Source organism: Ovis aries, chromosome 19, assembly GCF_016772045.2.
Source record: "Ovis aries strain OAR_USU_Benz2616 breed Rambouillet chromosome 19, ARS-UI_Ramb_v3.0, whole genome shotgun sequence".
Taxonomy (NCBI): domain Eukaryota; kingdom Metazoa; phylum Chordata; class Mammalia; order Artiodactyla; family Bovidae; genus Ovis; species Ovis aries.
In genome coordinates, this window is record NC_056072.1 from 32759191 (window position 1) to 32783967 (window position 24777).

The 24777-nt window shown below is 41.7% G+C and overlaps 1 protein-coding gene across 9 annotated transcripts in view; it reads left to right on the forward strand.

Moving 5' to 3' along the window:
* TAFA4 (TAFA chemokine like family member 4) overlaps positions 1–24777 on the forward strand; it is a 214202-nt gene that overhangs the window by 90620 nt on the left and 98805 nt on the right. For 4 of the 9 annotated variants that reach the window (XM_060402233.1, XM_060402234.1, XM_060402231.1 and 1 more), the window contains exon 4: positions 9070–9174. The exons of the other annotated variants lie outside the window; for them this stretch is intronic. In XM_060402233.1, the coding sequence (XP_060258216.1) occupies positions 9070–9174 (105 nt within the window). The remainder of the gene's footprint in view (positions 1–9069; positions 9175–24777) is intronic. 9 annotated transcript variants of the gene reach the window in all.

Genomic DNA, 24777 nt, shown 5'->3' on the forward strand with positions numbered 1-24777 from the left:
GGTTCATTTTAATAGTCCCATTTCTCCAGACAGCTTTAAATATGAATAACTTTGGTCACATTTAATTCTTGCAGATGCCATGGTGCCTAGCTGCTGTTCAATATACTCTGTTTTGGTGTAAAGTCTCCTGTTTAATACATTGTGCCCAGGTGTTAAGGCCCCGAGAAACGGGAGCACAACTGAGAATGAGGCAGCAGAGCACAAGCTGATCTTCAGTAAAGCATAATCCTGGTTCTGCCACTTCCCAGCTGTGTGACCTTGTCCAAGTCACTTAACCTCTCTGAACTTGCTTCATTATCTGTAAAAATAGAATGATGTACTCAATAAAAAAGTAAGTGAAAGGATTAGTACATAGTAAACACTCAGTAAATGGTAGCTGTCTTCCTGTTTAGAGGCATTTAGAATGAGCAGGAGTCTGGAAACCTTCAAGGAATAATTGAGGGCTCCGTATGGGTGGGGGATATAGTCAGTGACATAACGTTTGAAGCTTTATCATGTACAAGAGAAAATGCTTGTTTTTCATTGTTCTAAAGAGCTGACTGTAATGAAGAGAATGTCTTTATGAAGACTGGTGTTTCACTCAACCTTAAGAAAAGAGGAAAGGAATTTCTTTCACCACGTTGGGGACAGGGCAACCCCAGGGTGCGCTGAGAGTCCTTTTACCTTCTAGTCTTCAGCCAGGTCTTCTGTAGAGGGAGGCACCTCACTGATGGGGAGCTGTGTCAAGAATTGTCGCAAGTCTGAGGCTTAACCTTCCTTGTGAGATCACAGGGCAGCCTGTTGGTTTCCTGGATGCTGGTGGAAGATGAGAGATCCTCGGCCAAAGGCAAGGGGTTTCTTCTTACTGCACAGCAAGTATCAGGGTTCAGGTTAGCTACTGCTCTCATTTCATATTTGAGCTGGTTACAGAATCTCTTTGGGACTCAGTCTCTTCTGGAAAGTGGAGATAATAAACAGTAAAAGTCATCCTTAAGGAGTTGTAAAGAGGAGTCAGTTCCTGTCTGGAAAGTGCTAAGAATTGTGTTTGTGCTGTGAATGTTCAATAAATGTTGGTCATGTTTATTGAAAACTGCCTTCTCCTTATGAGGGCATTCCATTTTATAGAGGTTCTGTGATGTTTACATTTATGGAAGTTTAGATTTTCTGTTTTCTCTGTGATACAGAATGATCGCAGAATATGAATGTTGGACTTGGGTGCCTTGTGTTGTTTTCAGCTTTGCCTAAATTGTTTGAAAAGTAACTGCACCTAAATTTGGGCTCATGTTTCTGTCCCCTAAAACAGCTGAAACTTTATAGGAACCCTGCTAATGATTTTGATTGGAATGACTAGCCCTCATTTACTGTAAGACATTTCTTTCAAAGATAACACAGATAGTTTTGAGAAATAATTAGTCTGCATTGCCAGAGTTCTGACACGAGGGGGCAGGCAGGGCTTAGAAGAGCTAAACAGGAAGAAACAGTATTCTAGCCTGATGCAGATGTTGTCTAGTAGAAATAGGAGAGCCACGTATGTAATTTTAAATGTTCTATATAACCACATTTAAAAAGTAAAAAGAAACACATGAAGCAGTAATTATATTTTATTTAATCTAATACATTGAAATATGATTATTTCAACCTGTGGCCCAAGCCACATTCTCAGCACTCAGTAGCTACATGCAGCCAGAGGCCAGTGTAATCTGCTTAGTGCAGGGGAATGAATTGAGTCTTAGCATTACTTTCTGAAAGATTAGAATTATGAGTTATTTGTATTTTCATGGGTCAATCCTAGGGCACAGTGTTGTATCTCCCTTTTGTTCACTGAATTTCTTTTTAAGTTTTTAGTTTTAGTTCTTTATTTTTTTCTTGAATGACTGCTTCTAAATTTAGGTTAAGTACCAGGTAAGTGGGGTGTGTAGCCTTCATAAAGTGTGGAAAAGATGGCTGCATTTCCTGATGAACTGCTTATACGATCATTCCTTGCAAGAGTGTTTTTTTTTTTTTTAGGAAAAGAAGAATGGCAGGATAGTATGTGTGTATCTGTGTGTGTGTGTGTGTGTGTGTGTGTGTGTATCTGTGTGTGTGTGTGTGATGGCTTCAGCCATTAAGTCTTAAAGTTAGTCCCTGGAAGTTATTTGACCATTAACAGGTATTTATCCACTGGAGTGAAGTCCAACAATATAGATTTAATATGGTTTCTTCTGTAACTTTTTCATCTTCCTGCCCTGCCCCCAGTGAATGGTTACTTCTTTAACTGTATGGGTATATTTCTATGTAGGCAACTCCACAGGAATATCCTCTATTTTATAAACCAGAAAAAGGCTCTGGAATGGCCCCAAAGCCCACGTTTTGGTAGTAAAGAGGGTTTCCATGTGATGATGCTTACTTGATTTCTCTGGGGAGCTTTTACATGAAAAAACAGAGCGGCTCCACCACAGCTATATCTGAATCTTGCACAGTGGAGCCCAGGCAACTATATTATTGAATAGTTTCCTGGTGAGTATCAGAACCACTCATTCAGAAGAAAAAAAATCAGAAGTTTGACTCAAGCTCTTGTCATGCTACAGTTTGATCCCAGTGGTGATGAGTCTCCATTTTCGGCTCACTACGCACGGTCAGGCTTGAAGAGAGGTCTGTTTGCTCCCTGTAGCGATGACCTCCATCTCCACTTCTTTGGAAGGACTGTGAGGATATTTGGTCATTTTGTACTGGCATGACTGTTTCTGGATGCTAAGAGCTCGTAGAGTGAGGGATTCCACTGACTTCCCTTGAACCCTTCATTATTTTTGTCCAGTGCCATTTGGTGGGCTCATCTTAATCTCAGTGTTCATAAGAAAAAGGAACCAATTATATGAGGTGTTAACATTTGACTTCTCATCTCAGCTGCAAGTTCATGTCCCAGTGCCACGGACAAGGTCAGCTTGGCAAAATATCTGACAAATGAGCATGCTTCACATTGTTTTTTGTGGGGAGGAAGGAGTGTTTCACAGAGAGGGGAGTAAAGAATTTCAGGTCCTTAAATAAGCTTGTGAGCCCCTGGAGGTGACAGAGCAGGCTTTTTTTTTCTGATGCATTTTTGTGCCTTTGAGGCAGAAGAGGCAACCCAAGGCCTTTGAAGAGTTCTCTGGGTAGTTAGGCAAAAGATTCTCTTTACCCTTGAGAAGAAAGCTGCTTTTTCTTTCTTCGAGTCATACCTTTGAACTTACCTAAACAAAGCCTACACTTTGGGGTTTAAAAAGCCCGAGATCTCATCTGTGTGTTGGCTTTATCCAAGGAAACCAGAATCTTTTGTATAAGGAAAACAAAATCATTTGGTAAGAAGAATCAGGAGGGTAGAGATGGCATGGGAAGAAAAATGAGGTTTTCTGTTTTTCTAGGTGTAACTTGAATGCTGGAAATAATGTGGCCCATATGGTGATAGTCATATTGTTGAAAGGATGTTCAGAAACCTATTAAAACTTTCATTCACTCAGAGGAGAGAGGGTGTGCAATAGTTAAAAACTTTCCCACTCCTTCTGCCGTGGGCTGTCAGTGCATATGTCTTGGGGAATGTCTGAAATCAGATAAAAACTACAGTCATTTTAAACTGGGCTAGGAGGGTCTGACCGGGTGGCTCAGTGCTTAAGAATCTGCCTGCAATGCAGGAGACATGGGTTCAATCCCTGAGTCAGGAAGATCCCCTGGAGGAGGAAATGGCACCCCACCCCAGTATTCTGGCCTGGAAAATCCCACAGAGATATACTCCATAGGTCACAAATAGTGGAACACGACTGAGCATACTCACAATGTGTTGTGGAACAGGTAGTGAGGGATTCAGAAAGGGAAAGAGTAGATAACTTTGTTTCAGGGAAAAGTAATACGGGCATGAGATAAAATGGAAGAATGACTCTACCAGTGGGCCTTCTTTCTATAGTTTGTTACTGACTCTTACATAATTACTCGTTAAAAGGCTAGAAGTAAATACCAGCAATCCAGGCATGTGTATGTCAGGGGAACATGAACAGTTTGAACTTGGCACAAAGTTAAAGGTGTGTGTCTTCTGCCCTCAAGCCAAACACAGTTCTAAGCTTTGCTGTTGGGAAAGCATTTGCAAGGCATGGTGGTCCAGGAAGTCATTTCTTTCAAGAGAACCATTGAAAGGCCTGGTTGGATTTGAGATATAGGCATGAACTTATTGCTATTTTCTCTACCCAACCTTCCCCAGATGTCCTATAGTCATCTAGCCGATTTCCAAAGTGCCAACCAGTGGAGATCAGTGACTTCTATTTGGAGAGATTCTATGTGTTTGAGCTATTGAAATAGGAAATACTGACTATATATAAAGCAAGATAGTGGCAGGTAACACTGAATATTTTTCTAGTTAGTGGACATCTAGAAATTTGAAACATCCACACAATGGCTAGTTCAGCGTTTTAGTTGCCAGGTCTGTGTGTGTTTTTATTCTCCAGAAGAAAAATTATGGTGTTTGATTTCTCCAGGTGGGAGCCTGTCTCTTCTACTGTATGTTGTGCTGATTTTGAGTTTGTTTCCAATGAGCCTGGCTTGTGACTCTTGGCTGTGTGACACGTCAGAACCTGGATTGTTTCTCTAAGTCACTGAAACCTTAAATTGAACCCTATTAATTTTAGAATTTGTGATGATCCTGAAATGATGGGGTTGACATTTACCCATGTTCTGTTTATGAAAGGAGATTTGCTAAGCAAATAAATAGTGTAAACAGTGGGAGCTGTTGAAGTTACCTTTAAAAAATATCAAGTGCTTTGAAAGCATTTATTTAACAGAAAATCAAAATGCTTGTGCTTTGGCTCTGTGAAGCCCTAGCTGTGTGAGTTATTGAAAAACAGTTATTCAGTCTCTCTGGCAATGGGACTGCACCCTCTATCTCAAAGTTTTTTCATGAGGTTTAAATTAAATAGTGCAGAGTTGGGTATTACATTGGGAACTTAAATGTATTTTAAAATTTTTTTAGACAGCTTTATTGAGATGTAATTGAATGCAGTAAACTTTGTGTAAGTGTGCAATTTGGTAACTTTTAGCATACATAATGCATAGGTATAATTACACACACACATCCACACACACACCCATGAAAACAATCTCGATGATCAAAATAATGAATATACCCATTACCCCTGAAAGTTTTCTTGTGCCCCTTTGTAATCAATCCCTCTTGTCCCTACCTGTACCATTGCCAGGCAACCACTGATCTTTTTTGCCATTATAGGTGAGTTTCCATTTTCTGAAATCATGTTTAAGTAAAACCATACAGGATCTGTTCTTTTTTTGCTTGGTTTCTTTTTCATAGTTGCTATATGGTTTATCTGGGGTGTCATATGCATCAGGAGCTCATTTCTTTTCTTCATTTTTATTAGAGTATAGTTGCTTTACAATACTGTGTTTCTTCCTGCTGTACAGCAAAGTGAATCACCTGTATATATATATATATATATATGTGTGTGTGTGTGTGTGTGTGTGTGTGTATATATGTGTGTGTATATTTTGGATTTCCTTTCCATTTAGGTCACTACAGAGCATTAAAAAATAGTTTTATTTATTTACTTTGGCTGTGCTGGGTCTTGCTGAGGGGGCTTTTGTCTAGTTGCAGCGAGTGGGGTCTTTTCTCTAGTTGCAGCGTGGGGCTTCTCACTGTGGTGGCTTCTCTTGTTAGGGAGCAAGGGCTGTAGGGCACACGGCCTTCAGCAGTTGTGGCTCCTGGACTCTAGAGCAGAGGCTCAATGGTTATGGCACATGGGCTTACTTGCTTCATGGCACGTAGGATTAGGGATCGAAGCTGTGTCTCCTGCACTGGCAGGTGGATTCTTTACCACTGAGCCACCAGGGAAGCCCACTGTAGAGCTGAGTAGAGGTCCCTGAGCTATACAGTAGGTTCTCATTAGTTATCTGTTTTATACATAGTAGTATATTTATGTCAATCCTAATCTCGCAATTCATCGCATCCCTGTTTCCCCTGTTAGTGTCCATACATTTGTTCTCAAAGAAGCTCATTTTATTGCTGAATAGTAGCCCATCCTGTGTCACACACTGTTTATCCATTCACGTGTTGGTGGACATTTGAGTGTTCAGTGTTAGGAACATTTCTTACAAGTGCTTACATGAACATATGCTTGCATTTCTCCTAAGGAAGTTCCTAGGGAACAGAATGGCTGGTTCATATGGTAGATGTATGATTGACTTGTCAAACTGTTCTCCGGTGTGGTTGTACCAGCTCACACTCCCCCCAGCAGAGTAAGAGAGTCTTAGTTCCTTCACATTCTTGTCAGCACTTGGCATGGTCTGTATTTTTAATTTTAGCCCATTTACTAGGTGAGTAGTGATATCACATGATGGTTTTAATTTGCATTTCCCTTATGACCGGTAACGTTGTGCATCTTTTTGTTTGCTTTTCTCTATATCTGTGAAGTGTCTATTCAGATCATTTGCCCATGTTTTAGAAAGTTGGGTTATTTTCTTAATATTGAATTTTGACAGCTCTTTACATATTCTCAATACAATTCCTTCATCAGATAAGTGAATTGCAAATATTTCCTCCCAGTCTGTTCATTCCCTTAACAGTGCCTTTTGAAAAGCAGTTTTTTGTTTTGATGAGATTCCATTTACCAGTTTGTTCTTTTAGCTACCATGCTTTTGATATCTTTTGCTTCTAACTCAAGGTCACAAAGCTTGCTTTCTATGAAATGGTTTAATTTTAGTCTTGATGTTTAGGTCTGTGATTCATTTTGAGTTAATTTCTGTAGATGATGTACTTGAGTGCATTTTGAGTAGGTAAGAAAATACTGCTCATTATAAATTCTCCTCCTGTTACCTAGGTGAAGTTGCCGGGAGTACTTGAAAATAATAAAATCATAGATTTATTTTCAAAAGACCTAGGCATTTTAGTAAGCCAGACTGATAGTCCCACACTAGGTAGTCTGAATTAGTGAGTTAAAATAACGATGTCCAATAAGGTAAACAGTACAGCTCTACAGATAAGGATATTTTAAACAGAGCGCATTTGTGAAGCTGTTAACAGTAAGAGGACTGCCATCCTGGAAGCCAGGAGACCAGCTCTTCTTCCAGACTTGGGCAGTAACCAGGCGTATAGACCGTGACAAGTTTAATCTCTTGGCCTCAGTTTCTGCAGCTGTTAAACACAGAAGTTAGATGATCTTTGCTGTTCACAGTATGTAGCTCTGTTCACTAGAGGTGGGTTGGATTCTTATGGGTCTTTATGTTCATCCTAGTACCAGTAACTGACTAGGTTGAATAGATGTCCCTCAACTGTGTGCAGCTCACTTTTCAAGCATGCATTGATGGCATCTAATGAAAAAAAAAGAAATTGACTTAAAAGGGCTTTGACTTCCTATTAATGCTATATCAGGTCTACATTTTCATAATCAAAGACTTATCAGCAGTGCAACCACTGTCTGATTGGAAATACATTGTAAACTTTATTCTTACTAGTAGGATGTAGTGGCTCAGCTAGTAAAGAATCCTCCTGCAATGTGGGAAACCTGGGTTTGATCCCTCGGTTGGGCAGATCTCCTGGAGAAGGGAAAGGCTACCCACGCCAGTATTCTGGCCTGGAGAATACCATGGACTGTATGGTCCACGGGGTTGCAAAGACTTGGATATGACTGAGCAAAAATAGTCTTACTCATTTTAGCTGGGAAACCTGTGTCTAAATGATCTTCTGCTAAGGATTTTTCAAATTTGGAGGTGTAATGAGACTGTGAGGAACTACAGTTCATCATTTGTGGCTAGTGGGTTTCAGCTGAGATGCCTCCCTGCCCTTCACAAGTCGGCTAAGTGGGTAAGAGTGGCAGGGAGCACAGGCGTCTCGCAGCCTCCTCACAGAACTCTTCCCCTTCAGGGAAGTGACTTGCTGGTCACGCGGGAAGCTGCTCTATCATGATGTCAGGTGTCCAGAGAGGTGAGCTTCCCCTCGGGCCAGCGAGGAGAGGGAACAGCAACAGGCAGAAGTGAAATCAGTTGCGCCATCTGGCAGAGTTGGGACATGGAGCTTATGTGTGACTAATTCTGGGGGAGCATCAGTAAAGTTGTCAGCGCACCAGTCCCCTCCCCACATGCCCGCATCAGGTGTCCAGTATTGAATCTCCATTCCTGACATCTGCCATGTCGGTCTGCATTGCTAGCCGGTGGGGGAGATCAGATGACAGGTCATAGATGGCTTAGTTTGCTGATGAGTCCTCGTGACCCTTTTCCAAACCATTTGGTGGCATTTCGACGGGCTCTGAAAATCTCCCATCCTTTATGTCTCAGCACAGAAAGAGACAAAGTGATAGATAAGAAGTGATTTATTAGAATAGGATGCTTGGGAAGCTTACAAGCCAGGCAGGTGAGAGGGTGCCATGCCTCACGAGCTTAGTGGGCTACAGTTTTATAATCAAGGGAAAAGTGGGGAGGAGGGAAAGATGGCCTTCTTCCTCATTCTTTTATTTTTTATTTTATTTTATTATTTATTATTATTATTTTTTTACTTTACAATATTATATTGGTTTTGCCATACATCAGCATGAATCCGCCACGGGGGTACACGTGTTCCCGATCCTGAACCCCCTCCCACCTCCCTCCCCAGAATGGACGTCACGCTTCCATCATCAGTTCTTTGACCAGTTTGGGCAGGAGAGTTTTCTTGTCCTTATATGGTCTAGCCAGGACTGTCATGACACTATGGAAAACTTAATTCAGGTCTGTCTGTTCAGTGAGGGTATTTCACTTTGAAATGTCGCCTTTCCAGAAAACATTCCGTCTCATGTGCAGAAAGCATGTCCTGGGAATCATGAACTTACTGAGCTCACTGGGCAGGATGTGGGTCTCATGCTACCATTGGTTTATTGTTTAGGGGCATGTCTCATGCTTCTGCTTATGAATTTTGTGGCTAAGCAAGCCTGCCTGGTTTTGTGGTTAAGCAAATGTGCTTCCTTGAGTAATCATTAACTTATTAACCATTGTTAACCATTAACATGTTAATGTTATCTCCCATACTTTTTTTTATAACTTATAGTGCCCTAGTGGGATGAAGTGTTTAACCCTTTGTCCCTTTACTCCTTTCCTGTCCCTTTCTCTTAGTGGAGAGAGGAGGAAGTGAGTGCTGGAACACCTCCAGGGCTGTGGGGTCCTCTCTGAGTCTGTGCCCTCTCCTCCTTGGTGAGTTCCAGCACGTGCCCTGCACAGGTATACATGACTTTGTGGCCTTTATTGTTGTGTATGAGCGTGATTTGTGCGTGTCTCCCTTTCTAGGCAAGAGTTCCAGCAGGGTAGGCACAGGGGTCTTACTTTTGTTTCACAAGGTACCTGACACTGATTTAAACATTAACAGCGTGAGTGAATATTGAATGCAACAGGATACTTTCTATCCAAAAGTAAAATTTCATCCTAGCTTTCTGGGATACAAGTGGGAGAGATTTTTCACGAGTTATTTCCTAAGAGTGAATGAAGAACAAACTAAGATTCCAAGTGCTGTGGAATATTTCATTGTGAATGCCCATCACAGGTGAATTCTTCATTCGCTTAGTCAGACAGATTGTTCTTGCTCTCCACCATCCCAGAACAGAAACAAACAACAATGAAAGTGCGCTGGTGATAATCCATGTGAATGTCCCTGTCTGGAGCTGTTCTGGAATTTTGGAGATATACAGATGGGTGGGAGGAATTACTGGGTAGCCAGGGAAGAGGGTGCATACATAATATGACAAAATACTAACAGATGGGCTGGCCACAGCAGCCACTCTCCTTTGCAGTCCCTGAAGCTGTGTGTGAGATATATTCTTTGAAAGGAAGGAATTTGAAGGCAAAGATTGTAGACAATAATATCTGTGCCTCGCTTGATGAGTTTCAGGGTCTTAGCCCATTGATTAGTATATATGATTAAAATTTTGGATCAGGGACCTAAGTGCTACATAAGTACTTGAGGACTTAAAGTTTTTTTGCAATCATAGGATTCAAGCATTCTACATAAATAGTTGTTGTCGCTAAGTTGTGACTCTTTGAGACCCCATGAACTGTAGCCCACCAGTCTCCTCTGTCCATCCAACCATCTCATCCTCTGTTGTCCCCTTCTCCTCTCACCTTCAACCTTTCCCAGCAGCAGAGTCTTTTCAAATGAGTCAGTTCTTCACATCAGGTAGCCAAAGTATTGGAGTTTCAGCTTCAACTACAGTCCTTCCAATGAATATTCAGGACTGATTTCCCTTCGGATGGACTGGTTGCATCTCCTTGCAGTCCAAGGATCTCTCAAGAGTCTTCTCCAGCACCACAGTTCGAAACCATCAGTTCTTCGGTGCTCAGCTTTCTTTATAGTCCAGCTCTCATATCCATACACGACCGCTGAAAAAAACCATAGCTTTGTCTAGATAGACCTTTGTCGGCAAAGTAATGTCTCTGCTTTTTAATATGCTGTCTAGGTTGGCCAAAACTTTTCTTCCGAGGAGCAAGCATCTTTTAATTTCTTAGCTTCAGTCACCATCTGCAGGGATTTGAGGGCCCAAGAAAATAAAGTCAGCCACTGTTTGCACTGTTTCCCCATCTATTTGCCATGAAGCGATGGGACCAGATGCGTTGATCTTAGTTTTCTGAATGTTGAGTTTTAAGGCAACTTTTTTCACTCTCCTCTTTCACTTTCATCAAGAGGCTCTTTAGTTCTTCTTAACTTTCTGCCTTAAGGGTGGTATCATCTGTATATCTGAGGTTATTGATATTTCTCCTGGCAATCTTGATTCTAGCATGTGCTTCAGCCAGCCTGGCATCTTGCATGATGTACTCTGCATAGAAGTTACATAAGCAGGGTGACAATATACAGCCTTGACGTACTCCTTTCCCGATTTGGAACCAGTCTGTTTTCCCAAGTTCAGTTCTAACTGTTGCTTCTTGACCTGCATACAGATTTCTCAGGAGGCAGGTCAGGTGGTCTGATATTCCCATCTCTTTAAGAATTTTCCACAGTCTGTTGTGATCCACACAGTCAAAGGCTTTCATGTAGTCAGTAAAGCAGAAATAGTTGTTTTTCTGGAACTCTCTTGCTTTTTCAGTGATCCAGCGAATGTTGGGTATTTGATCTCTGGTTCCTATGCCTTTTCTAAACCCAGCTTGAACATCTGGACGTTCATGGTTCAACATACTGTTGAAGGCTGGCTTGAAGAATTTTGAGCATTACTTTGCTAGCATGTGAGATGAGTGGAATTGGGTGGTAGTTTGAACATTCTTTGGCATTGCCTTTCTTTGGGGTTGGAATGAAAACTGACCTTTTCCACTCCTGTGGCCACTGGTGTATATTCCAGCTTTGCTGGCATATTGAGTGCAGCACTTTCACAGCATCATCTTTTAGGATTTAAAATAGCTCAACTGAAATTCCATCACCTCCAGTAGCTTTGTTTGTAGTGATGCTTTCTAAGGCCCACTTGACTTCACATTTCAGGATATCTGGCTCTAGATGAGTAATCACAGCATCATGGTTATCTCAGTCATGATCTTTTTTGTATAGTTCTTCTGTGTAATCTTGCTGCCTGTCCTTAATATCTTCTGCTTCTGTTAGGTCCATAACATTTCTGTCCTTTATTGTGCTCATCTTTGCATGAAATGTTCCCTTGATATCTCTAATTTTCTTGAAGAGATCTCTAGCCTTTCCCATTCTACCTTTTGTTAGAGTTGTAAGAGTCCTCGCTGGTGGTTAAGCTCTTGGCAAAGCCGTGTGCTGGGCTGACTTGGTGTGTGTAGCTTTCACTGTACGGATGCAGCACGATGCAGGGTTGATGCATGGTTGGGAAGTTCTCTGCCTAAATCGTTTCCATTATTTCCCAAGTCTCAGTCCATTAACTAACTTGGTCAAAAGGCCAGGAAGAAAAATGGCATTCTCGAAATATTATTAGTATTTGCGGTCAATGCTAACTACTGTACATTTACAGCCGATTAAGTTTTGCTCTCTGTTTTATTATACAGTATGACAGGGATTTTGAGACTGAATTCTGTTAAATAATAAATAGAACCAGCAAGGTCACTTTCTACCTCACCAAAGGTAAACTTTGCAGCAGGAAGACATGAATGAAGAAACAGATCGAGCTAAACATCTCAGGGGGGTGGGGTGGGGTAGGCAGGGATTCAAGATTTTCAGAATCAAAGAGAATCCAACAGATGCTGGGGACTTCCCAGCGGTCCAGTGGCTAAGACTCTGGACTCCAAAGGCACAAGGCCAAGGTTTGATCCCTCATCAGGGAACTAGATCCCAAATGCTGCAACTCATACCTGGCATAGTCAAAGAAATATTTAAACATAAAAGAATTTTCTATAACTGGGAAGAATACTAAAGAACAAGAAAAAAAATCAATCAAATGGATGCCAAATAAACACCTGCAATGAAATGTGAATATTGCCATTATTTATTGCCAGTGATTTGATGGATTTTTTTTTTCTCATCAAAATTGCTAGGGCTTGAAACAAGGGTCTCCAAGTGACAGCCCATAGGCAAATTAGGCCCATGGATGTGTTTTGTTTGGCTCAGATGATGTTTAAAAAGCATCTTCAAAATCAGTTGTATTGTTTGAAAATCACAGGGTTGCACACATAAATCCAGATTTTGGGCAACACTAGGTTTTCCCCTCTGCTTTGTAGCAGTTCGCTGTAGCTGACTGCTGGCTGCTCTCAGCAGAATGGGCCATTTTTCATCCTCTGTCACCTGCTTCCCTCATTTATATTGACCCCCTTGACTCTGAAGTATAAACAATTGAGTTTGAGAGCCTTGACTCCCATGTTTCAAAATGAAGACAAAGATAACTAGAAGATTGTGTTTCAGCTTCCAAGCCTCTTTGTTATTTTATAGCATAGTGGTTAAGAGTTGGGTTTTGGGATCAGAATTGCATGGAAACATGTGCTGGTTTCTTCCAGTTTAGCTGTGTGACCTTAAGAGGGTTATTTAACCTCTCTGAATACTCGTTTTCTTGTTTAAATTGGACCGCAGTTTCATCTGCCTCCTAAGATTGCTACAAGGATTCCGTTTGTGTCTGTGTGGATGTGTATCCATTCAACATTATCACACAGATAAACTAACCCACACACCACTTAGAGTAGTATCTCGTTCATGCTAACTCATCTTATATTTTTAAGTAAAGTTGGTTGAAAAAGAAAATTTTATTGATAAATAAAAGGATAATTTCTCTTCTATTACTCATCAGTTGAAAAAGGCAAAAAGTGATATTTTTCAGGCTTCATGTGATTTTTCTTAAAATGCAGGTATGCTAGGTTGATGGTATTATTAACTCCATTCTAACTTGACTACAAAAGAGAAATTGTCAAAGCTGATGGACATTGTCCTGCTCTTGATATTCTGCCAAGCAGTGAGACTTGAGAAGATGGTGCATTGTATAAAGGATGCCAAGCATTTCCACAAAGCGTTTTTGTTATGTATGTGAGCCTTGTTCCTTATACATGAATCAGATGGCTCTAAGTGACGGCTTCCATGATCCACCTAAGGAGGTGGAGATGATTCCAGGTTAATGGATAAAGTGAGCAGGATCTGACAGTCCACAGGGGCAGAAAAGCAGGATCAGTCTCAGAGACAGTGTCTCATGCTGATGGCTGGTGTTTGATACGCAAATGGGGCATCAGAAATCAGATTTAAACTACTGGGTGATGGAAGGAGATGGAGATAAATTGGCTTGCTTTAATCATTATGTCCTCTCTTGACTAGAATCAGAGCTTAATATATTGTTTTTCTTCAGCTGCTTCTTATTTTAAAAGATGATGATATTGTTTTTCTCCACCCGCTTCTTATTTTAAAAGATGATGTTGGCTTCCAAAGCTATTTAGTGCTAAAACTAAGTGCTGTTTCTGAGTGTTTTTCCCCTCTCTGGAACTCTTAACACTCAAGAAAATTAGTAACACATAACTATAGTACATGTATGTGTGTGTGTATCTATATGCTACATATATGTATATGAATTTACATTTCACTTCTATGTAATGTATTTTAGATAATGATAAATTAGTAAAGCAATCATAGTATGTAAGGTGAAGTGAAATGAAAGTTGCTCAGTCGTTTCCGACTCTTTGTGACCCCATGGACTATACAGTCCATGGAATTCTCCAGGCCAGAATACTGGAGCGGGTAGCCATTCCCTTCTCCGGGGGATCTTCCCAACCCAGGGATCGAACCCACGTCTGCCGCATCTGCAGGCAGATTCTTTACCAGTTGAGCTACCGGGGAAGCCCTAGCAGTCTGTAAAAGTCATTTTTAATTTCAGTGATTTGATAATTAAGAGCGTTATCTGGGTGATAAAAGATTTCCATCTGTGGGTTCTAATTAGCTACCATTATTTCTTGTTGATCCTTTTATACCGTAGAGTGCAGGCATTGTGTTTCTGTCCTTCTAACACTGTGTAAGCATACAGTGCTTAACGAATCAACAGGTTATGATATTTCTTTATTAAGAGGGACTTTGTCCTTTAGCTGTGCTGTGTTATTTAACACTTGTGCCACCAATTTATCTTTGAGTTTTCAGAACTGGTTATGTTACTATATTTTGACAATTTGCATAAAATGGAGCATCACTGAATGCCATGGTGAAAGGGAATCTGATTGTCACACTTCGTACATACAACAGGTACATGGAAGCTGATAATAAGAATGCTCAGGAATGTAAGCTTAATTCAGAAAGAATGTTATTACATACTAATGAGTTTAATTAATATTAATACCTAGAATATTATTAATTATTATACTGGGCCAAATGCTCTACCCCGTGTACATCCCATTTGACTTACTCTCAGTCGTGGAGGTCTGTGTTGTTACCTCCTAACATGTGCACTGAGGCTCAGACCTCTTCAGTGAGTGGCCCGACGTCACACAGCCAGCAGATGGTGGAGCTGGGGCTGGAATGGTACTGGTTTTCCTTCTTCCCTCCGTATCCCAGTGCTTCACCCGTGATAGGTTTCGTTTCTGAGTTGTGGTTCTCACCTGCATCTCCCTGAGAACGGGTGAGGTGGAATTATCATTTATTCCATCCACAGGAATGCTGACAATGCTGACTTTCTCAGTACTGATGTGTGCTAGGGGTGAGAGGGAACCGTGTCTTGTTTTCTAGCTTAAGCTTCCTACTATTCTTAGGAGTTAATTTGAAAATCATATGAGGTTTACTGCTCTATAGCTAGTAAAGTCTGGTACCCCAAGAGGTTGCCTAATAAGTTGAAGCCACAGGTCAACAGAAGTTTTCATAAACTCTGGGAGAATGTTCTGAGAGGAGTGAGACAAGTTAGGTGTGCTTGGGACCATCTCAGGCTCTGGATATGGATGCTGTATGAGGTAACCGTAAGAGACTGCCTTATTCCTCTGTGCCTCTTTACACATAGACTCTCAGAATGATCCTCTATTTTATTATTATTTACTTTTATTGAGAAATGATGGCTTACAATGCTATATTAGTTTCAGATATACAACAGTGATTCCATATTTTTATACATTAAGAAGTGATCATTATGCTAAGTCTAGTCACCGTCTGGCATCTATCTTTGAATTAAGTATGACATAAATAACGATGCTGCTGCCACTTAGTCGCTAAGTCGTGTCCAACTCTTTGCGACCCTGTGGACTGTAGCCTGCCGGGCTCCTTTGTCCATGGCATTTCCCAGGCAAGAATACTGGAGTGGGTTGCCATGCCTTTCTCCAGGGGATCTTCCCAACCCAGGGATCAGACCCTAGTCTCCTGCTTGGCAAGCAGATTGTTTACCACTGAGCCACCTGGGAAGCCCCGACATAAATAATACAGATTGTTATTTTAAAACCTTTAAAAAGATAAAGCTGCCTTACATCTCCCAGTCCTCTTCTCCCATTGTGCCCTTAACAGTTTTCTCCTCAGGGTAATCACTTTTGTAAGAGTGGTGTATGAATCCTTTAGGATTGTGTCATCTACCTGTAATCAACTAAACGTAATAAGAAGGCAATGGCGCCCCACTCCAGTACTCTTGCCTGGAAAATCCCACGGATGGAGGAGCCTGGTAGGCTGCAATCCATGGGGTCGCTAAGAGTCAGACACGACTGAGTGACTTCACTTTCACTTTTCCCTTTCATGCATTGGAGAAGGAAATGGCAACCCACTCCAGTGTTCTTGCCTGGAGAATCCCAGGGACGGGGGAGCCTGGTGGGCTGCCGTCTATGGAGTCGCACAGAGTCAGACATGACTGAAGCGACTTAGCAGCTCCCTCTTAACAAGGAATCTAGCGATGCATAGTCCAGAGAGGCACAACTGTTCAAAAATCCAGACTCCTCCCTTTCTGCCTCACCATCCTTAGTTTGCAACTTTTGTTTTCATGGTGGCAAGATGGCTGCTCTAGCTGTGGAGAGCCTGTGTGCCTTTGGGGCAGAACAAACAGGAAAGGGCAAACAGAAACAGGTGCATGGCAGCGGATTCTGGTCCTTTTTCTAGGAAAACAGTAACTTTTCCGGAGACCAGGGACATCTTCTTATCTTTAATAGTCAGAATGTTGTCACAAACCACTTGGGAAAAACAAATGATGTTTCTCATAGTAAGAAAAATGGGATAAAGGGATGTTGAGCTGGTACTTATCAGTGTCTGCTTAGTCATTCATTCTTTTTTCAACGAATTTATATATCTGTTTAACTATGTATATATAGAGTCCCTCTCTCTTTTTTATTCTAACTGACGTATACTCGCAATATTGTTCTGCAGCTTATTTTCCCTGCTTATCAGTTTGTTACGTTAGTAATTTATTGGGCTTCATTACAGAAATAAAATTTTCTTCCCATTATGAGTAAAATACAAGAGTAAATCAAGCTGTTTCTATCATACAGCAAAACTTTGCTGATTTTAACCATTTTGCATAGAACTCCATCTAGATGATAATTTACTGTTTACTTTCTTGTAAATGAAAAGATACAAAACATAATTGAAATCTTTGGTGTCAGCCACTTTAGAAATAACTAGTTTGGAGTTTGGGGAGAGCACCCAGCATAGTTCTGTTGTAATTTAGATTTCCTTTCTTACTGAGCTTTTTTCTTTTAATTTTATTTATTTTTGACTGCACTGGGTCTTTGTTGCTGCACGGGCCTTTCTCTAGTTGCAGTGAGCGGAAGCTCTTTAGTTGGGGTGTATGGGCTTCTCATTGTGGTGGTTGCTCTTATTGGGGAGCATGAGCTTCAGTAGTTGGGGGTCCCGGGCTCTAGAGCATAGGCTCAGTAGCTGTGGTACACGGACTCAGTTGCTCTGAGGCATGTGGGATCTTCCCAGACCAGGGATCAAACCTGTGTCTCCTGCATTGGCAGATAGATTCCTTACCACTGAGCCACCAGGGAAGGTCTTTACTTAGGTTTTATAGAATCACCTTTTACTTATCATTGTCAGTTTTCTGGCCCCTAAGGACTCCACTGTTCCCTGTTACGATTTTTATTCTGTTGGGAGTTTGGGACCAGAGCTATTGGAATTCTGTGTCAACCAAGAGTGAGTTGGAGTGTGTCCAGATGGTTACAAGTAAAATACAGACGTAGTGTGTTGGGAAATTGATTCTTGGAGAGCTCAGTAGACTGTTTCTTGTTTTTCAAGACTGTTTGAGAAGCTTGAGGTTGTTGGAAAATGGACTTCAGTGAAGGTGAAATTGTTGTTCAGCTGTCTTTGAATGTTGGTTAGGAAAGGAGGCAATCCCCGTCCCACGACCAACACCACCCGCCCCGCCCCGCCCCGCCCCGCCCCGGCCCCCCTGCTCCACACATACACACAAAAACAGAACAGAGAAAAAACATACTCCAAGATGCTTGGTGACTTTTTCTTTTTAAACTGTGTCAACTGAGAGGCAAAGATCATTCTTTCAGTCAAACAAGGCTTTTATCATGAATCTGTTCCCTGCCCCATGTGAACTGTATAAGAGTCCAAGAATTTTAAGACTTGGTGCCTGCCAACAAGCAACTCAGAGCTCACAAGAGCAACTAGCGAACATATGTAATTGTTTTGACAATTAGTGAAAATGTATGTGATTCTAGCATGTTCTCCACATAGCAGATGATGTCACACCCCTCCCCCCCCCCCCTCCCCCACCCCCAGCATGTAACCCTCCAGCAGCTTCCTATAATTCTTAGAATAAAGCCGTCATCCTTCCTGTTACCTCTAAGGCTGTCTTCAGTCTGGGCCCTGGCTACACCCTTGGCATCATCTCCTGTCTTTTTCTTTCTTACTCTCTTTTTCTAACTACACTGGGCACCTTGCCCTTCCTCACAGAACATTCTCATCGTGGGCTTGAGTTCCCTCTGCCTTGAACCCTCTTTCCTGTTCACTGTCCCATTTCATTGAGAACTTTGCTTAAATGTCATCTCTTCTGGGATTGCCGCTCTGCTCCATCTCTCTCCCCATTTTCTCTGCTTTGGCGTTCTTTATGGAACTCATTGTTATCTGATATCCTGGTATGTCTTCATTCATTTTTCTCCTGGTTCTTGTTTTTCTCTCTCAATGAAAAAGAGAATTTTCACACTCACATCCCCTGAATAGTGTTGGGTACATAGTAGGTGCTCAGTAAATCTTTGCTAAATCAGTGAATGAGTTCTAAAATATGAAACGGACACCTTGCCCTATTTATTTGTGTACTTCCTGAGCCCAGGGATATGATTAGGAGTAGTGATAAAAGTAACAGCTAATGTTTGCTGAAGCTTTCTACACTCCAAGCCCTGTTCCATGTGCTTTGCAAGTGTGGATTTATTTGAGGACTCTTTGAGGTGCGTCAGACTGTTAGCTCTCTTTGTAGAGAGGAGGAAGCCGAGGCACAGAGGTTGACCAGTTAGCCTGAAGTCAAGCAGGTAGTAAGTGGAGGATCCTTGTATGTGGGCATTCTGTGATCCCTTAACCACTTCACTGCAGTGTCTTTGCCTCCAGAAGACCTTCTGTAAATAGTTATTGCATTGAAATGAATAATAAAGGGCCATATTATGGAAAATGGATGATAAGAGACTAAAGGAGTGTGTAGAGAGGCAGTAATTGTCTGTATAAATTAGTAGAGTAGGATTTAGCCAGGGTAGGATCAGGGAAGGAAGGGTTGTGGCCCAACCCCTCCCTGGAAGGAGAGATAGGGCTTATCTGGACTTTATAAGTCTCTTTTAGTAGGCAGAGAAGGGGAGAGGTGGCTTTCCAGGGGAAATGAATAGAAACCGTATATCATGCATTTAAAACATTACTTAAAATAGACTTGAAGGTAATAGAAGGAATATGGGTGTTTCAGAGTCACACTCTCCTGTATTAAAAACACAACTGAGTCATATCTATTAACAACTCAAGGTTTATTTTTAGAACACTGGCAAGGGAAAATTTTTTTTCCCTTAAACTCTGTAGTAGGTAATGATAATAATTAAGACTATTAGATGTATAAACATTGTGACACTCCAACTTTATATCTATTTGACATTGTAAATTAAAGTATAATTTACTTATGCAGCAATCACATTGCTTCATACGCTCTTACCATGTTCTTGCAAAAGACTCAGGGGAATCACAGCTGAACCTTCGCATTTCTGTGGAATCTAAGAAGTACAACAGAATTCTCTAGTGACTATAACAAAAAAGAATCACAGATATCCAGTGGGGGGGCAGCAAAGGAGTGAGGGGATGGGAGGTACAAACTGTTGGGTGTTGGATAGGCTCAAAGGTATATTGTACAACACGGGGAATATAACCAATATTTTGTAATAACCACAAGTGGATTGTAACCTTTAAAACTGTATATCAGATTAAAAATTAGATTTACAAAAGCAGACAAAAATCACCAAAAAAGGAATAAAAAACCCTCAGATTTTCTTTGAAGGAAGAAGAGTTTATTAAGGAGGAGTTATTTTAGAACACTTTTGGGAAACATGTAAGGTTTTTAGATTCAAAAGGATTATGTAATCTGATCATGAATATGAGATGAGGGGATTTTTGTTGTTGTTGTTGTTCTTGTCTTATACCTCTCCCCCACAACCCTGGGCCCTTAAGAACCAAGGAGCTCAGTGTTGCTAGTTAGCTTTCTTTTTGGACTTTGACAATGCTAAGTTGAGGGTGCCCTAATGGTGTTTGGGACCTTTGTTAATGACTTTCAGTGACTAAGGAGCCAAGCTTAATAAATCTGAAAGGAAATTGATGACTATTGTGTATTGACTTTTCTGCAGAAGCTGGAGCTTGACCAAACCATTCTGAAACTTGTGATTGGAGTTTTGGGAGGCCTGGGAACTTGCACCCCCTACTTTGAGTCTAAACTGGTTGAGAGAGAGCTATGAAGTCAGGCAAGTGGAGATGAGCATATTGCCTTGGGCACTGTTCAAGCTGGTTGGAGAATGTGCCTTCATGTCTGTAGCCAGGGGAGCTTGCTGATGCTTCTGCATGAAATTAGATGGACTTCTCTACCCTGTCCCTGGCGGGGTTGGACAAGCACAGCCCCTGACACAGGAATAGCCCTCAGATGACGCACAACTGACCAAATGCAAATGTCCTGAAGGAATGCAAGTCCCAAAGTAGGAAAGGGAAGGAACTGGGTTCAGTTTATCCTTCAAAACTTAGTATTTCAGTTAGTTGCTCCTCTTCGGATGCCTGATCCCTCCTAATTGTATCTGGCATGAAACAGTCACCTCCCTCGAAACCAGCCCCTCCTCATCTCCCTACTTCTATCTTAGCTGTTCTAAATCTTGAGACATAAGAGTCACTGATTCATCTTTTCTTTTCATCTTTGTCACCCATCAGGGGATTAGATCTCAAGCAGGGATTTTCAGAGTGGTTTGTGGCCACTGTATCAGAATCACCAGGAAGATGTCAAAACATACATTCCTGGGATCCCACTCAGAGGCACTGAATCAAAGTCTCTTGGTCGGAGCCTGGGAGTCTGAATTTTTAAGGTGGTCATCTGCTCCTTCTGAGGCATGCTGAAGTTTGCTCACCCTGGTTCGACCTTAATACTGCCTCCTGAAATGTGTTCGTTCCATTTCTGCTAATATCGCCCCACGATCCAGGCTCATTTATCTCTACCTAGGTTGTTTCCCCTTCACGTCTTGCCAGACTTTCTCCTTTCCTTTGATTTTTCTGCACCTACTATGACTATATAGTGAGTTTTGAAATCAGATAACCCAATTTCTGGGCTTCCCTGGTGGTACTAGTGGTAACGAACCCACCTGCCAATACAGGAGATGTAAGAGATACAGGTTCAGTCCCTGGGTCAGGAAGATCCCCTGGAGGAGGGCCTGGCAACCCACTCCAGTATTCTTGCCTGGAGAATTCCATGGACAGAGGAGCCTGGCAGGCTATAGTCCATGGGGTCACAAAAAAATTGCACATGACTGAAGCAATTTAGCACACACACGCAACCCAGTTGCTAAAGCCTACCCCCTCAGTGTTTAGTAGTAATGAGTTGCATTTATGTAAAGGTATAAGAGCCCTTAGCAGATCAGATGAGATTTGAAAAGGACGTCCTACATCTGGTTGTTTCCCAGTGAAAGAGACAACTGTGGACCATGGTGGTAAATGACAACCAGCACTCACAACACCCTCTGGAGAGGCAGAGAGGAGTGGGGGAGGGAAGGAACCTGGTGGGGGCTGGTGAGTGAGCTGTTCAGTAGCAGAGGAAGAGGCAAGTGAGGCAACATGAATTAAAATTGGTGTTTTGTGAAGGGACTGGTGTTCCACTTGTTTAATGCAACCTAAGAAATGACTCCTAAAATTGTGACTTAAAGCAATGTTTTATCTTAGATTGTGATTTCAGATCAGGACTTCCAGACACTTGGTTAAGGGTGGTTCTCCACAGGGACTGGCTTGCTTGGTGATATTCAGATGACATCTGGGCTAGTTTGAAGGATTCAGGTACCTTCAGTCACATTGGGAGGTTGGAGGCACTGAATCTCTTTGCGTGAGTCTCAGAGCCTGTCCATGTTGTCTTCTGGGAGGTGGTGGTTATTATACTTGTCAGCAGTGGCTCAGGGCTCAAGAACAAACTTTCCAAAAGCCAAGGAATGGGAGCTGCCAGTCTCTTAAGGTCCAGATCCAGAAACTGGTGCAGTGTCATTTCTGCCACATTCTATTATTCAGAATGGTCACAGAGCACATCATCTTCAAAGAGGGGCAGAGACCCCACCCCTCCGTCAGAGGAACATCAAAGCCTTTGCAGCCATCTTTCTTGTGTCACAGTGACTTACTGTCTCTTTCTGATGCATCTCTTGGCCAGAAGAAAGTTAAGAGATATGAGAAGAAGGAAATAGGTGTTGGAATGCAATAATCCTACTAGAATAGCCAAGGAAAGATAAATGTAGAAAAACTATACATACATTATATTCATCAGCTGTAGTTTCTCTTGCACCTGTTTTTCTGGATGGATAACTTGTCCCAGTGATCATGTACAGTTGTGAGAGCTGGACCATAAAGAAGGCAGAATACCAATGTCTCACGTCTAGAAATAGAGTTGTATAGAGCCTCAGAAAATCCTGAACTGGTTAATTTTGTGTCTTTCCACTGAAATATGGAGAAGACAGATTTCCACAGACATGACGAGCTGGTATGGGGGGGCAGCAGTTAGTGCTGGTATGGTGGGGGAGCGCTTAGTAGCATAAGCCCTGGGGTCATATTTCTTGTGATCTGATCATGGTGCTGCCATAGAATAGCTGAGACACTAAGATTGTTATTTAATCTTTCTTTCCTCAGTTTCCCCACCAAGAAGTGAGGCTAACAGTAGCATTTCCTTCTTGGTAGAAGTGTGAAAATTAAAATACATGACTGTATATAAAGTGGACAGAGAGCTATCAAAATGATAGCTCTTAGCAGTAGTGGTGGTTCTCTTTTCTAGAGCAATTCCTGACATCAGTTCTTGGCAAAAAGTAGGGTGAGTGAATTTGGCACGTGTTTCCCTTGGCCTTTGGAGGACATGTTCATAGCAAGAAGTACAGGAAAAGTTAGTAAATATTTCCAAAACATGCTGTACACCTGGGAAATTAATGTGCATTTCATGACCAAGTGATTTTGTACCTTACTGTGCTCAAATCTACCAATCTGGAACTTGTGACCTTTGAGAAGTTCAGTTCCTCTGAAACCTGTCCGGTAAATCAGTTGGAGGTGACATCACATGAATTGTGGAGGGTCATAGTCACGCCTTGCTATTTAGCTCAGGGCCTGGGGGCCTTGTGCTATCAGGGAAGAAAGGCAAGAACTCTGGCAGTCAGTTGTGGAACCAGAGAGATATAATGCAAATTAAAAGTGTTTTTTTTTTTTTTTTTTGCATGTGTGTATGTACTTTTAAGATCACCTTCAATTTAGACTTGTGAAGAAAGGGTGAACGCCTTGGAGTGTTGTAAGGTTTTCACACTGCAGTGTTTATCTTGACAATAGATGTGGGGAGTGGGTGACAGGGAAAGTCCAGCATTAAGAAGACGCTCCACTTAGTTCAGTATTTCAGGAAGTAACAGTGAGTGAGGCCAGGGTGATTCTCACCACAGTGGGGGCAAGTGGTGTTTGGCAGGCGTGGTGGCACCTAGGGACAGACTATGAAAGGCTTGTCATGCAGGCAGAGTGTTTGCTGCTAAACCAACTGTGAAACTATGATTTTTTTCCCCATGGGGAAGGGCTGGGGCTCTATTTTCCCTTCTCTGTCACCGTATTGGGTACGTGTAAATGTCACCTGCTCACTTCTCAGGTTCTGTCTTTGTTTGCTGAAGAAAACAGAATGTTAGTTTTAATTTTGAAAAGTCATGTATATTATATCTCTCCAGCATTTCTTAGAGAGACTTCCAGCCTAGCCTGACAATTGCTTTTTATTATTCTTGGCAGTTCAATTAAAAAAAATTTATTAAAAATTTTTTTAAATTAAATTTTTTTTTAAATTTTATTAAAAATTAAAAAATATTTTTTATATTGGAATATAGTTGATTCACAATGGTATCTTAGTTGTAGGTGTACCACAAAGTGATTCATTTATACCCCTGCAAGCATCCATTCTTTTTCAGATTCTTTTCCCATTTAGGTTATTATAGAATATTGAGCCAGGTTCCCTGTGTTGTGCAGTAGGTCCTTGTTCATCTGTTTTAAATATAGTAGTATATACACGTCAATTCCAAACTCCGAATCTATTCTTCCCCCCACCCTTTCCTCCTGGTAACCATAAGTTTGTTCTCTTAAGTCTGTGAGTGTTTCTATTTTGTATATAAGTTCATTTGCACCAAACAAATGGTATTCCTAAAACTACTAAGTGGCGAGACCTGTAATCTAGTCAGGGAAAGTTTACTGATGTAGCCCGTGCTTGCCATGGGGTCTTTTGTCCTCCAATCTGCATCTTTTCTTGAGATTTTAGCATCAGGGAACAAAAGCTTCTTTTTTGGAGGAAAGACAGAATTGTATCACAGGTTCTACCTGGAAGCAGAAGGACGTGATGAGACTCTAAGAAAGCTTTCTGCTGCTGCTGGTGCTGCTGCTGCTAAGTTGCTTCAGTCGTGGCCGACTCTGTGCGGCCCCATAGACGGCAGCCACCAGGCTCCCCCGTCCCTGGGATTCTCCAGGCAAGAACACTGGAGTGGGTTGCCATTTCCTTCTCCAATGCATGAACGTGAAAAGTGAAAGTCCAACTCTTAATGACCCCATGAACTGCAGCCTACCAGGCTCCTCTGCCCATGGGATTCTCCAGGCAAGAGTACTGGAGTGGGGTGCCATTGCGAAAGCTTTCTGGCTGTGTATTAAGTCTGTGGCCAGTGCTGCATGTTCATGGGGGCCCATCAGTGGTCTTTTACACTTTCTCCTTCCATCTCAGCCCAGTGCCTCTGGGACTATAGTTGATGGTCTGTCTGACCTCTGAAACT